Consider the following 15,595-nt stretch of genomic DNA (forward strand, 5'->3'; position numbering starts at 1 on the left):
CGGAAGAACAATTTGCAAGGGAGTAGCATTTCCTAAAGGAATCATACAAATGAGGCTGGAAAAACAAAATGTTTGATTAATATTTTCCTGTTCTTTGGCAATGGTCCCTTGAGATTTTCATTTCTTTTTGACCATCACGCGAAACACTCTTATTTAGAATAATTTATCCAGTTAAAAAAAATATTTTTAAAAGCGTCCCTGTGACCCTAGTGTGTGTTAACTGTTTGGATAACAATTTACATGTGTGGTTGTGGAATATGCATTTATAATGTAATACATACAAGGGCAGATCACCTCAGCACCATAATTATATTCACAATAGCATGGCATTTTATATACAGTAGAGAACTGTAATTGAGGAAGCCCCAATTATTATTCAATTGTTAAATTCTATAGAACTTCTTTTCAATCAGTGTGCCATGAAACTTTGTCTGTCTTGCCACTGTAATTGCCCAATTTTATCTCATGCCATTTTTACAGTCTTTTGCTTTCTTCCACTGATCAGTCGAGTAATTGGAACAACTGTCCATATCAGTGACAGCAGATTACTATTTTTTCACTTTTTCTATTCTAATCATATGCTCATGAGGCAGTGCATGGAACTTTATTCAATAACTTATTCTTGCAATAAATGATATAACATGTGTTATAAAGTAAAAATCTTGCGCATTATTTTGTTTTGTTTTTTTCATTATAATTTACTTATTTTACCCTTTCCCCAACAGATGTTGACGTAAAACAACATGAACAGTTTACAAAACTGGAAAACAAAGTTAAAAATTAAACACATTTCTAGCAAAAATATTAACCAAAACAAAGACATTTTTTTTTACCTTCTGAACCACGTTGGCCACTGATTATTGAAAAATATCATACATTCAACTTAGACAACAGGATAATTTAAGATATAAAAAAACAAACATAAAACTTTTACTGGGAATTAAATTTTAATCATTTTAACAGACGGAATGCCTCGAGGTTTTTCAATTTGAAAAAGTGTGCCGAGGCACAAAAAAAGATTAAGCAACACCGCTGTAGACCACATGGCTTGTAGATAATACAAAAGGTTAGCACAAGTAAGCTACAGTAATCCTTGTTTCTTCTCGAGAATAAAGAATAAACGTGGGCTAAGATAGATCTCAGTTATGAAGAGGGAATATATTGGATGCCTAAGCGAGGATTCACCAAATATTTACCTAAGTAAGAAAAATACGCAGAATCTAAAAGGTTAACCAACAAAATATTGACACAGAAAACGTAATACCAGCTGGAATGAAATACCTAAGCCAAATGATCCAAGCAAAGACGATTGGTAGACTGAATGAATGAAAAATACAAAACCATGGGAAGAATATAAATCAGTGCTACTGGCGATAAAGAATGCTATTGCCTGAAAAATGTTTCAAGGAACAAAGAATATATGACAAAGGGAAACAAACTTACGCACAGGGATGATTCGGTAACCACATTCATTTAGAAATAAGGAATTGATAATGCAAGCATGAAAATATTAAAGTAATGAAAGTAATGTCCAAATGCCAACCCAAACCGCCCCGAAATTAAAAAAGTTTATTCGAGCGCTTCTAAGATGTGCACATCCTTGCACGCTCATCATGAACGAGGTGACTAAGGCTACAATCATGACTTTAAGCCAGGAGATCGCGGCAGAGAGCAACAAAGCTCCAAATTCTTTACAGCTCCTTTAAAGCTGCGACGAGTCAAAATGTAAACTTTAGTTTGTTCCTCTGATTTTACTCATATTTATATTTCCATATTGTACATTACCAAATCACCATATTTTCTTTTTGGGAATAGTTAACAACAATTCAAGTATTCATTTATTGAGCACTGTTGGTTATTTAGGGAGCTGGAAGTGTTTTGTTAGGCAGAAATCTTGTTTTTGGTCCAATCGGAGTGAAGTGGAGCTATATTTATTTTTAGAAATATTTTTCATGATGCATATTTTTGTCTAAAAGAAATGAAATGTTCATTTTGTTTTGTTTTCATTTTCAGCGAGAAAAAAATGCAAAGGAAAAGGCACAGTAAAAGTTTCTGTTCTAGGCTACCTTGTTTGGGCACATTATTATGTATTAAATTATTGTATTGTACAGCTGTTTTTGTGCAGTTCTTTTGTGGTTTATGTTGTTAATTCGAGGTTTATCCTGTTTTTTTTTATGCAACTCGCAGATTTAAAGCCAAGAATAAACAAATGAACATACCTTGAATTGGGAGGGACAAGTATGAGCAGAGTTCAGGAATCTTTTTTCAGTATTTCTCGCTTTCTAATTAAGTGGTGTTATTTCATTCTACAATAGCCTTGCCAAATTACTTTAAAATTTGCACCTCAAAAGCAAACACTCCAATGCCTTTATATAACCCAGGGGTCGAGAGCCCTTTTGACTAAAAGAGCCATGAAAACAAGTTTATTTTATATTGTTTTTTGAGAGCCATACCTTATATTTTAGGACAAAATTCTACAAAACCACCAAACCTCCTTTCCAGACAAATATACTACTTAAAACGTGTTTCCCTCCCAAAGTTACTTAAGATTGTTAAAGCTCATTTTGACCTTCATTTTTGACATGAATAATGGTTTCAAAACAAAGTGCGAGTAGAATTCTATGGAAGTGTGCTATGTGTGCGATCTGTGTAAGATCTGCACACCCTTACCGCTCACCCAATCAACTGTCTCAGGATGCTTCGCTGATGTTTTGGGGTGTTAACAGTTTGTTCCGTGGGTTTTCGTCCTAAAGTGTCTCAACACTAAACATAGATTGTTTAAAGAGCTTCCATATAAATAATCCTTACAAACGTATAACATTGAGTGTTAAATGTACTTGAAGCTTTGTCCTTCTTTTTTTTGACAGAACAATATGTCCGTTGTGATGCTTTGGCTTAGTGTACAAAAAATTTGAAGTTTCTCAGAAAATTACTATGGCAACTTTTTTTTAATCTCTGAGCCATATGTACTCATGAACAGGAGCCATTTCTAGCTCGCGAGCTATACGTATACCAGTATATCACCGAATACTCAAAACGTGGCAGCGAGCATTTGAAGGGAGGCGTTGATCAAACAATTCAGCCAAACTCCCCTTTGACACAGGCAGGTGTGCACAATAAGCTGACATATGTAGGTAAGACTTTACCTGGCTGGTCAGCCAGTTGTCGTCTCTCATTTAATTAGGAGATTACACACTTGAGCTCTTCTCCACGCCGAGACTTTATGAACTGTACTGCGTTCATTACTGCAAGGCAGCCTGTCACAATAAAGGGAGCTGGAGTTGAACGGAGGCTTTTGTTTGTGTCACCCACAAACACTTTAGGGCTTAATTTATATACTCTCTTTAGTTAATGCACCATGTGTTCTGTAAGAATAATGTGAAGCCACAGCAATGCACCACCGAGTCTATTGTCAACAATTTTGCAGTACATTGTGCATTGCAACAATCGCAATCTTTAAAAGTGTTTGGAATGTTTATATCTGGTATTTTCAACAATACAAGAAGAAAAATTAGGAACAGCTCTCTTTGTAAGAAAAGAAAAAAAAACAATGAAACTGTAAAGACACAGATACTTGTTTTCATACTGGCAAAAAAATTAAATCAACCCTGTTATAAAATCAAAATAAAAGCATATTATATTGTGAAAATGAACTGGACACTTTTAAATAAAAGCAAAAATATAAAAATGCTTCAGGGCTGAAGCAGGGGTCACAAACTCAATTACCTGGGCTCGCTGGAACTCAGGTCTGGGTGAGATTGCGACAGATCAGGTTTTCCACAAAAAAGTTCGAGAAAAAAATCTATTGTTTTCGAATAGCCATCCATCTAGTTGCTGCGCTGTTTATCTACACTAGGGTTCCAGGAGCCCATGCTAGCCATCTTTGGGGAGTGTACAGGGGACACCCTGAACTGGTTGCCAGCCAGTTGTTGTTTTTTTTAAATTAAATTCCCTACACATTAATATTTGACCAATAGATGGCACTGTATTCTCTAATGCAAACAAAAACCAGTGCCACTGAGCACAGTGTGGCGGCAATTTGCCAGACAAACATTGTGGCGACCTTAGGTAAAGATTCCACTATGTATTAACCACTAAATGTTACACACTGCCCCTTTAATAATTCATATGAAAATAAACTAATCAATCAGTAATAAATGTATCCATAATCAGCTATCCCTGCCCTCCAAGGACGAGTGTCTTATTTATTGCATATCAGTGGTAATACATATATATATATATATATATATATATATATATATATATATATATATATATATATATATATATATATATATATATATATATATATATATATATATATATATATATATATATATATATATATATATATATATATATATATATACATACATTAGATATTATTATTGAATTAAATCATTTGCAAAAATGTGTAAACTATAATATAGATATGCATATTTTCTAAATGTTCGTAGGTTGAGAAAGTTATACCTGTATTTCATAGACTGAGCCCCACCCAGAGGGATATGAAATAATTGTGTGCCATCTTGCTGTTACCCAAGCAAACAGAAACCTGGCAAAAGGCTGAGTAAACTAAATTGAAGAAAAATGCTGCTTTATGGTTTCTTTGAGTCTCCATAATTTTCCATTCTTTCTTGTGACTAAGCATATTTATATGTATACACAATCATTTTCCAAGGACTCAATTGACACGAGTGACCAAATCATTGCTCGCTGTTCTATTTTCAATACTGATGAAAAAAATTGAAGGGGCACATTTATAAGGAGGTTTAAGTAGGGTGCTGAAAATCTTTAGGAGTACAAAATAACCATTTGGATCAATCAAGTCTTGTAGTATCTCTTGTGCGCTGCTCTGTTAAATAAGTCAATCTTATTTAAAGGTAGCTTTACCGAGTTGCTGCCAAGTATCAGAGAAGCTCACTTTTCAATTTACTTTGGAAACTTAGTGTTGGATGCGAGCCATGTTTCAAATTTGGAAGAGGTTGAAATTAGTCATATTTTGTTGAATGCTCGTGTAGATGGATGTCAACCTTGATCAGGTCAGCATATTCATTTTGTTGCGTGAGTTCAGAAACTTTGACATCATCGATTAGTTGACTTCTAGTCGACTTTCAGTGCTGTTTGCCCGACTACAGAACGGTGTTTACTTATTCAACCCCTGACACAAATACGACAGTTGGGTCCCTGGGTGTTTAATTGGTGGCCTTTTGCACAAGATAAGCAGAGCTGCAGAGTCTTGCATGTCTTCTAATTAGCTTTTGTACTCTGATAATCGGTACTCAATTGCTTGGCTAAATTGTACGCACAGGTCCAGTGCAGGAGCTTTGGGGGTTGAGGAGGGTTGGATTTGTTGTTTTTATGTGGTCTCTAAAGGCATAATACTGTCACAACAGGTACATTCACAAGTAAAATGCAATAGGCCTACAAGATTGATCTATTTGTGATGAATGTTTTGCTACTAAAATCGCTGTCCTTGACTTTTGTACAAAGTGAGACTGCTTGAAGTATGAAATAAAAAATGGAAAGATCATCTCACTCACTGCTCATCATTTCAAACTTCAACATAAAAACAACCCCTTGGTCAAATGACAATGAAATGTATGTCTGCTTTATATCACATTTTTTGAGGAGTCACTGATACCGATACCACAAGCATAAACTGTGACATCCCCTACCCTCTGCAAAAATGCATTATATTTCTAGAGAAATACATTTTCACATAATCTTTTAATAAGGAAATGTATTGTTTTTCTCATTTTTACTTCATGATTGTTGATTGGCAATAAGAAAGTATTTGATACCGAATTCGATTCAGACTTTAAACAAGAATTATCTTTATTGCCATTGATAACAACGTAGTGAACAGCGAGATTAGACATGGAACCCCAACATGAACACATAATAAAGACATAAAAGAGGAAAAATAAGATAAAAATAATGCCAAGATAGACAGCTAAAAATATTTAAAGGCACTACTTGAAGACTGGCCTGAGTTGTAAATGCATCAGAACAATAGTGCACAGAAAAAGAAATGCGATAACATTTAGGAGCAGCAAAATGTTCTATACATGGGCAAGGTACATAATTTTTATAATCCATCCAACCATCCATTACCTTAGAATCCTTGGAAGAGTCGTGGGGGTGCTGGATCCCATCCCAGTCATCTTCGGGCAGTGGGCAAGGGGCACCTTGAACTGGTTGCCAACCAGCCACAGGGCACACAAAGACAGACAACTCACTCGCTCATTCACACCTAGGGACAATTTGGAACAGCCAGTTAACCCAACAAGCATGTTTTTGGAATGTGGGAGGAAACCTGAGTGCCTGGAAAAAAAAACACGCAAGCACAGCGAGAACATGCAAACTCTGCAGTGGAAGGCTCGTAGCTGGATTTGATCCCATGACCTCAGAACTGTACCTTAGATGCGCTAACCACTCACCCACCGTGCCACCCTTTTTCATAATCGTCTGTTCTTTTTTAGGGTGGTGATGGCCCAGGGCAAGTAACCCAAAAAAAAATATTCTCTGAATTTGTACTGTTTCTTTGAAACGAATACTGAAACTCAAAATCATTTTCCCTCTTTTAATTCATATTACTCTTTATACTCTTTTGAACCTTTTTTGTAACTTAGAGCGCTTTTTTTGGTTACTGATAAGCGCAAAGGGCTAACATTTTTATATGCATTCAAATTTTATCAAAAAACTTATGTCAATAATATGTTGTTCCTATTAATTAGTTCCTATTGATTAGTGTTATTAGGATGCAATTATCAAAAGTAAGGCTATAAAGGCTCAGTCAACTACGAAAACATCTCTCTTGTATAAGGGCACTGATTGATTTACATTTCAAGTTTTTGGCAAACTTTGGAAGAATAGAACACTCATCATATCAATGAGTTTTTATGCCAGTTAAAAATCAAATTTACTAGAACACACAAAAACACATCACTGTGAGTTATTTTCAGAACCAGTCCGTGGGCTACTCGGGTGTGCTCATCGATGACAGGTGTTGTCAAGCACTATGTTGGTAACTGAGTAATTTTATTTGGTCCAAGTAGTTTTTAGTTTTATAATGTAGTTTTATTTATTTTTTTTCTACTGCTTCATATTCGAATTGTGTTGTTTCCTTGGATGTTATTTTTCAAATCATGTATTTAATGATTATGATTAGCCTTGTATGTATATATGTAGATGTCATTTTTTATGATTATACTTTATTTTGAGTACTTATACCAAGTACCGTATGTTACGCACTATGAGGCACACCGGATAATTAGGTGCATGGAATTGAGACTACAGTAATAGCTACCGTGTTTGTTTGTGTGTAACCTGTCATTGGGCTCTTCATACACTCATGGCCTATAGAATTGCGATGGCATGTAAAAATACACTATGTAATCAGTCAATAAGTATCACAGAATCGCAAAGCATTGTCTGCAAAATATTGTTTACAAGAGGGATCCCAACCTGGTAATGCCTATTCATATGTAATCAGTACCACTGGTGGTCTAGTGCTAAAGTATGTTAGCCCTCACTGCCACGACCCGGGTTCGATTCCCGTTACATACTGTGTATTAGCAAAGATTCTCGATTGATCAACGCACACCTATAAATGATATGCTTTTCCAATAGTTTCCACGACATTCTGGTGTATATAAGGCATACGTAAATACCCCAAATTGGCCAGATATTTGGAAGTGTGCCTTATAACCCAGTGCGGAATTTACGGTATTTATTTATATTTTAAGGGTGACGGTAACGTCATGTATTAGCGGCATCGGTATCTGGTATCAATGCCTATGCTGAGTGAAAATGTGAGTATAGGATCTTTATGAAAAAAGGGCTTCTGTTTGTCCCTAATATTTAATACGTGTTTGCTTTAAAAGGCAAATTTGCATTCCTATATAACCGTTAAAGGAAAATCCCGCTTTAACCCCTCATCAAATAAGTCACATGTACTCAACCCATTCAAACATGTCATTGGCTGTGCGGAAGGGGGTAGCACTCTGGGGAGGCTGTAGAAAATGAGACAGGATTCGGAGAGGGATCACTGATTGAGGGCAGCGAATCAATGGTCGGTCGGAGACGCTCTGAAAGGCGCTGAGTGATGGCGCCGCATTTAATCGCCATGTGTGTTTGTCTCAATTATGCTACATAATGGCTTCTAGCACCTGGCCTGGCAATCGGCACGGGAAATGCTCTTTGCACCATAGGGGAAAACAAGCAGGAGGAGGAGGAAAAGAGAAAAGTGCTAAGTCGTCTTAGTTCCTGTTAATTGCAGCAGGGGATATTTGACTAAATGTCAGGCAGCCTGTTTGTCACCATGCTCTACCACATGAATGTGTTTAATTTCACCTGCTGAATGCTTTATGGATTTTTGACTTTTCTTTTTGTGTCATTTGTGTGTGATAGATGAGGGAGGACCAGCAGATCCAATTGCCCCCACCATCATCATCCCCCCAAAGAACACCAGTGTGACCGTGGGGAGGAATGAAGCCATTCTAGAATGTGTCGCCAATGCCAGGTAGAGTGGACGTGCACGAGCAGACACAAACTACTCTTACACAAAATCTACACAAAATACTTTGGACATCTACAGAAGGGGGAAAATATCAGCAACATAACAAAACAGCGAAAGTCTAATTGGAGTTCATCAGAGGCACTTGAAATGTTGTTGAGTGTTTGCTTACTCCCACTGACCCATTTTTCAGTGATTGGTAAATGAATGCAAGTACAGCATGTAGGTCAAACTTGTTTATAGGTAAAACTGTTATGCTTTTGTGGATAAACCCAAGAGAGAGGAAGCAGGAACTGAGACAGGGTGCTCAAGAAGGACGGTATTTAATAATACAACCAGAAACAAAGTAACAAACCAATAAGGAGGTTCATAACAAATCAAACCTGAGAAAGTCCAAACCAGAAAAAAGACCAAAACTGGAAATGAAAAACGAACAAAGTAAAGAACTAACAAGTGGGCAGTAAATTGCAAAAAAGTGTCACATGTTTTACCAAACCACAGCCCCGACATCCTTGCCCAAGTATAATCTTTATCCATTTTTCAGTTTTTTATTGGTGGTGCTTTGACATGAAACCAAGCTAAAGACACTCACGAAAGCCCAACATACAACTCTGTAAATTTTCACGAAAATCGGTTCAGCTGTTTTGGAGCCTATAAGTCACAAGGATTTATTTAGTAATTTGGAAAAAATAGATTAGACAGACAGAGTGACAGACAGACAGACAGACAGACAGAGTGACAGACAGACAGACAGACAGACAGACAGACAGACAGACAGACAGACAGATAAATTCAAGATTACTTTAGGGTTACATTTAGATTTGATGGTTTTAGATTAGTTGAGATAGATAGATTGACATTAGTTTATATTTAGATGAGATAGTTTTAGATTTAAATAGATTAGATTAAGACGGATATTCTTCAGAGAACATGTTAACCTTGATATGAACCATGATTTGAACCATAATCAACATTGATGGCATTACAATTGAGTTTGACTGTCGAAATGGTTGCTTCCCGGAAACAAGACAAAAACAGGTGGCTTGTGTCTCAAGACTCCTACAGTAGTGGTGGCTGATACAAAACCTTAGGGCTTGTAAATATTTTAGTTATTTTCGAAAAGAAAATAAAAACTGCATTAAATGACCTATTTCTTTCAACATCGGCAAAACTGGTCTACAAAATAAACACATTTTTTGATGAGGTTACATTATAATGCTATTATTTTAATGTAGCTAATAATTTCAAGCCCTGAGCTCACACCTAGACACACAATCATCCTTCATCATTGCACTAGCTTTTTTATCATTGCAGTGAATACGTTTTTTTGTCTGTTATAACATGGGAAGTCTTTTGTGGGTTGTTGTTTTTTTTTTTTTTTTTGCTTTGCCATTGAGCGCTTTAGACTATTAGCGGTATTGAAAGACTTGATAATAGAGCCTGATGTAAGCTTCCTGCTCCCGATTTGAGCTGCCTCACATGAGAAAAGCATCTTTTTTTGTAATGTTTATTATTTGCTGTCATGACCTGGTAGGCCTCTCGTCAAGATGAGCATCACTTGGAGGAAAAACGGCGCCGTGGTCCACACGGGGATCCGAAATTTCGGCCGTCGTTTGGTCATCAGCCAGCCGACGGTCAGCGATGGCGGCTACTACGAATGCGAGGCGGCACTGCGTGGCAGCACCGTGCCTTCAATCACAGCCGGCGCTTTTCTGCACGTCCTCGGTACGTCCATTATCACTTGGAACATACAGTAAAGGTTGGCGGATCGATACAAATAACCAAATTATCGATACTGAGCAAGTACTTGGAACGAATCGATACTATTATCCTGGGATAAATGCTGTCTTCCCATTTTAACTAGCACTATAACAATGTTGTCAGTGAATTATTGCCTTGTTGACATTATTTTTTTCAAATAACGTGCCCAAGAATGTTCACGACCATTTTAGTTAAAACCAAAATGGGACTGAAATAGGTGCCAATGGCAGTAATAAGCTAAAAAAATTGATTTGAATCTTAAAAATGACTGGTTTGACATATTTTCTTTGTATTTTAAAATACTATCCAAATCCATCCATTATCTGCACCGTTTATTTTTTTACTTTTGCAAATATCATAAGAGTGTGCCGTTGTATCAGTACATTGTTATAATGCAGGCCAAAATTTGAAGATGATCACAATCTTCATCCATCCATCCATCCATCCATTATCTGCACCGCTTATCCTCAGTAGGGTCGCGGGAGTGCTTGAACCAATCCCAGCCATCTCCGAGCAGTGGGCAGGGGACACCCTGAACTGATTTACTATCCATATACATGTATTTTTTTCCCCTTTTTATTTTTTTTTACTTTTGCTAATATCATAAGAGTGTGCCATTGTATCACTACAATGTTATAAGGCAGGCCAAAATGTAAAAGTGATCACAATGTTCACCCACTCCTCCTTTATTTTAAAACTAATTTGTGCTGATTTAGACACACACCCAATTCTACTGATAGGTTTGTAGTTTAGTAGACACTCAAACTAAGGAGGGAAGACATCGATAGTTTTGAACTTGCAAGGAGAACAGGGGAGGACCGATCAAAAAAAATACAATGCCACATTCCAAATCTGTTGTAAAAGCCCTCCCCTGAGCCATTTATTGTTATTAAATCTCCTATGTAACAGAAACAGAGTGTTGAAAAGTTTAGCCACATTATAGGCTGAAAGTGACAAAAAAACGTAAACAGTGTGCATAATAGTCCAAATAAGAAACTGGCAATCTCCTTCTCAGGTGTCCAATATTAAAAACACTATAAACGTTGCACTTACTTTTTTGTTAGAAGAAATTTGTAGAATGCAATGAAATTGTCTTTTTTAACCAAAAATGTTTTGGCCATTCTTTAAAGCTGAACAGATGTTTGCTTGATTTGCAGAATATCCTTTATTTGTGAAAGAGCCACCCAGTCACATCACTGCTGAAATGGAAAAGGTGGTGGACATCCCATGTCAGGCTCAAGGTCTGTTCTTTTTGTGTCTAATCAAGTTGTCAAGTCCAATAGGACAAAAAAGAAAGTGGACTTGCGTGTGTGTCTGCAGGTACGCCTCAGCCGGATATTGTGTGGTACAAGGATGCGGCAGCCATCAGCCCCTTGAAAATCCCCAGGTACAAAATCCTGGTGGGAGGGAGCCTGCAGATCAACGGGCTTCTGCCTGATGACACTGGAATGTTCCAGTGCTTTGCCCGCAATCTAGCCGGAGAGATACAGACCAACACCTATCTTGCTGTCACCAGTGAGTTCCTTTTTTTCTGTTTTCTTTTTTTTCCAGTGAAAAGTCACTTGAGTTGTTTATTGTTAGGTTGACTCTCAAAATAAGTAATCATCTTGAACCTTGGAGGAGAACAGTAGAGGGTTGTTCAAAAAAATGAAAATAAAACCCACAATTCTAAATTTAGAAGTCCACCATTGAGCCAATCATATTTATTAAATCTCCTAGGTTGCAAAAACCAGAACCGCCCAAAAGGCTGTGGATATCAAAGAACAAAATCATTAGCGGCCGATAGTGACAATGATGGAAACAGTGTAAAATAGTCAAAAGAGCAAACTGGCATCCTATTCAATCTTCTTTGCAGAAGTTCAATATTAAAAACAGAAAACATTTATTTATGGTTAATATGGACCACCATTTGTGAGTCATTTTTAAATTGCGATTAAGTTTTTACCTATCATTTATATCACTCATTTGACCTCCAGTCAGTAATGATTTGTTGTTAAAACGATTGATAAGTTAATTGTATGATAAGGAAATTTTGGCTTTTTGGAATAAGATGTAGGATCAAGGAGTGTTTTCTTTTTTATAAAGGATGACTAGATCTTTTTTTTTTAAAGATACCCCATTACATTTTGAATTTCTCATTATTTACTTTTCAATTGTACTCTCCTAAACGTAAAACATTCCTTTTATATCACTTCTTTCTTCGACTTCATTCCGTGCAGTAGATACAACATAACTCTTTTTGGGATACACAGTGTATTTTCTGGACATGGACAGTTTGAGGTTTCAAATGCATTCTTGAGATTAACCCCCCTATACCAGCCCACCCTTCTTTCTTTGGTTTTTATTGTTGCTACTCCACCCCTGCTTTCCCTGCCAATCACCTGTCTGCAGCAAACCCTTGTTTTTATGCAAATACAGAACTACTTTCAATTGTTTTCGTAAATCTGTGCTGCTGAGGGACTGTAGAAAAAACTAGCACGCACACAAAAAAACATATTGAACCTTTTGCTGAATTTTCATTTAAAACTTGGATATTTTAACACTAAAATGCTCCAAAAAAGTATATTATTAGGAAGATTCTATTAGCATTTAGCAAGAAGCATAAAGGCCCTGCTAACAGGAATGACATACTCTAGTTATGTGATTATAAACATTCGCCTAAGTGCTACTTGAAAACACAAGGAGTAGCAGCACTACAGTTACAGTAGAGGTACTTTGACATGTTCCGAGCACCGAACGAGACCTGACAGATGCCACTCTTGTTTTTCCTTTTTTTATTTGTGTTCACATTTGAAGTCTGCTAAAGCTGCCATCTGCTTTGTTAAGAGGGTGCTCCTTTTACCTTTTCATCATCGCCATTTTATGATTATGCATTAGTGTGTTTTTACCCGTCTGTGTGTGTTCCGTGCGTTTTTAAGGCATCGCTCCTAACATCACTGCCGGGCCGGCTGACAGTGCCGTGATTGACAGCATGTCAGTCATCCTGCACTGCGAAACGTCTGGGGCTCCACGGCCAGCCATCACCTGGCAGAAAGGTGCGCACATTTTATGACCGCTCTCTGAGTCAAGTACAATACCTGTGTCAATAAAAAATGTCATTAGAAATCAATGAAATGACATGGATATGACCATTAAATACTGTTTTTTTTTTTGTTCTTCAATATAGAGATTGAAACGTTGAATGATGTTCCATAAAGGATAAAAAAAATCGTTCTCTATTAATGCCTCAAAACGTTTTTTTTTCCCACAAATGAATTGCTGATTTTTACAATTGTTTTTGCTTTCTTTCATGTTTGGAAAGAAAGGATTAATACAGGTTTGGCTCAACTCAATAACACTGAGGATTCGGGGCTTATTTTACAAAGAAGTTTCAACAAGTGCTGAATCTAAACTTGACATCTGATGTGCATCTCCCCAATATAGCGAACACTGAGTTTTCTGTTCCAGGAATGTAGATTTCAGGCTGTTAAGTTAAGTTAGTGTTGTTTCACTGCTTCCATAGAATCCTGATTCAATCATGGCAACTGGGGCAGCAGAGCTTACATGGAGGACATGGCAGAAAGAAATAAAGTAAGAAAGAAAGAAAGAAAGAAAGAAAGAAAAGGAAGGAAGAAAGAAATAATGAAAGAAAGAAAGAAAGAAAGCAAGAAAGAAAGAAAGAAAAAAAGGAAGGAAGGAAGAAAGAAATAACGAAAGAAAGAAAGAAAGAAAAAAAGGAAGGAAAGAAGAAAGAAATAATGAAAGAAATAAAGAAATAAAGGAATAATGAAGAAAAAAAAGTAAGTGAGATAGAGAACTAAAGGAAGGAAGAAAAATGAGAGGAAGGAAAAGAGAAAGAAGGGAGGGATGAAGGAAAGCAGAGAAGAATGTCGCACGTACTGAAGAAAATATTCAGAACATTTTCATTGCCCCCAGACCCGAAACCATATTAAGATGCACAAGCACCTACGCTGGTTAGTCAAACGTAAAACGTTTCTCTCATTTTAGGGCTAAAACACTCAAGGATCCCACTAAACCTCATTTGTGAAAAGGACCCAATGGCTTACAACACAAGTTTAATCACTTTACCACCTGAGAAAAGACAGCCATCAAAAGGGTGCTATTAATTTCTTGATGTAATGGAGCCGTGCCCATTGACACTCTCCCTAAAGGTTTATGGACGCTAAAAGAGAATGACAGAGGATTACTCTGGGCAAAAGCTTGACTAAAAGGATCTGCTTTCGTTCACTTCAACACAGTTTATTGGCACTGAGAGGCCTCAAGTAATACGTGTTTTCACACAAGCACAACACCGGTAAGAACATGAGACTAAATATTCCCAAATTTGTGAGATTATTCTTGCCAACCATCTTTATCGGTTTATGAAAAAAGGACTGTTGATTTGCCAAATATGCATTAATGGGGGTGTGGCCAGGTGAGTGGGGGAAGACTATTTTCATCTTTATCTGAGAGTCTCTGGGTGAACATTGGTCCTCCTAGTGTCTCATTTTGTATTTGACTATTCAGTATAGAACAGGAGTTACCGTATTTTGGGACTATATGGCACACCGGATTATAGGGCAGTCTTTATCAAATATTTTTTCATACATGAGACACACTGGACTATAAGGCGCATAAGACTTATAACTGTTTTCCTGTTTATACTTTCACGGTTTGCGCAAAGATTGATCAGTCCCTTACCAAAATCGATAAAACAATGTATGCATGGACACTTAACCACTAAAACACTAAGTACGAAGGTGACTTAGGAATAGCATTCAATTTGATCAATCTTCACCTGTACATCAATAACTTTGCTGTTTAATATGTATAAACATGTAATAGAGCTCGTATAGAATTTTTTAAAATAAATTCCGTTTTCACGATACGGAACAAAATGCATGGTGCAAATCAGAGTTTCTGGCGCACGGTAAAATATTGTAATAATGATATAAAATGTGTCCGTGTCATTGGTGGTCTATTGGGTAAGTGTCATCGCTCTCATTCCCATTGCATACAATGTTTTGCAATTGATCAATTATCAATCATTGCAAAAATACGTCATGTAGTAAACATCCATCCATTATCTGCACCGCTTATTGTCAGTAGGATCGCGGGGGTGCTGTAGCCCATCCCTGCTTTCTCTGGGCAGTGGGCAGGGGACACCCTGAACTGGTTGCCAGACAGTCACAGGGCACACAGAGGCAGACAATTCACTCAGACGTTAACACCGAGGGACAATTTGGACCGGCTAATTAACCTGACATGCCTGTTTTTGGATGTGGGAGGAAACTGCAGTGCTCGGAGAAAATCCATTTAAGCACGGGGTGAACA

The 15,595-nt window shown here is 37.1% G+C and overlaps 1 protein-coding gene across 1 annotated transcript in view; it reads left to right on the forward strand.

The window, feature by feature from the left end:
• Positions 1 to 15,595, forward strand: part of LOC148374935 (protein sidekick-2-like) — a 211,999-nt gene that overhangs the window by 136,186 nt on the left and 60,218 nt on the right. The window contains exons 6-10 of the mRNA XM_088342656.1: positions 8,416 to 8,527; positions 10,056 to 10,246; positions 11,440 to 11,523; positions 11,603 to 11,797; positions 13,201 to 13,317. Coding sequence (XP_088198782.1) covers positions 8,416 to 8,527; positions 10,056 to 10,246; positions 11,440 to 11,523; positions 11,603 to 11,797; positions 13,201 to 13,317 — 699 coding nt within the window. The remainder of the gene's footprint in view (positions 1 to 8,415; positions 8,528 to 10,055; positions 10,247 to 11,439; positions 11,524 to 11,602; positions 11,798 to 13,200; positions 13,318 to 15,595) is intronic.

Source organism: Urocampus carinirostris, chromosome 1 (genome assembly GCF_059441175.1).
Source record: "Urocampus carinirostris isolate Australia breed hairy pipefish chromosome 1, RoL_Ucar_1.0, whole genome shotgun sequence".
Taxonomy (NCBI): domain Eukaryota; kingdom Metazoa; phylum Chordata; class Actinopteri; order Syngnathiformes; family Syngnathidae; genus Urocampus; species Urocampus carinirostris.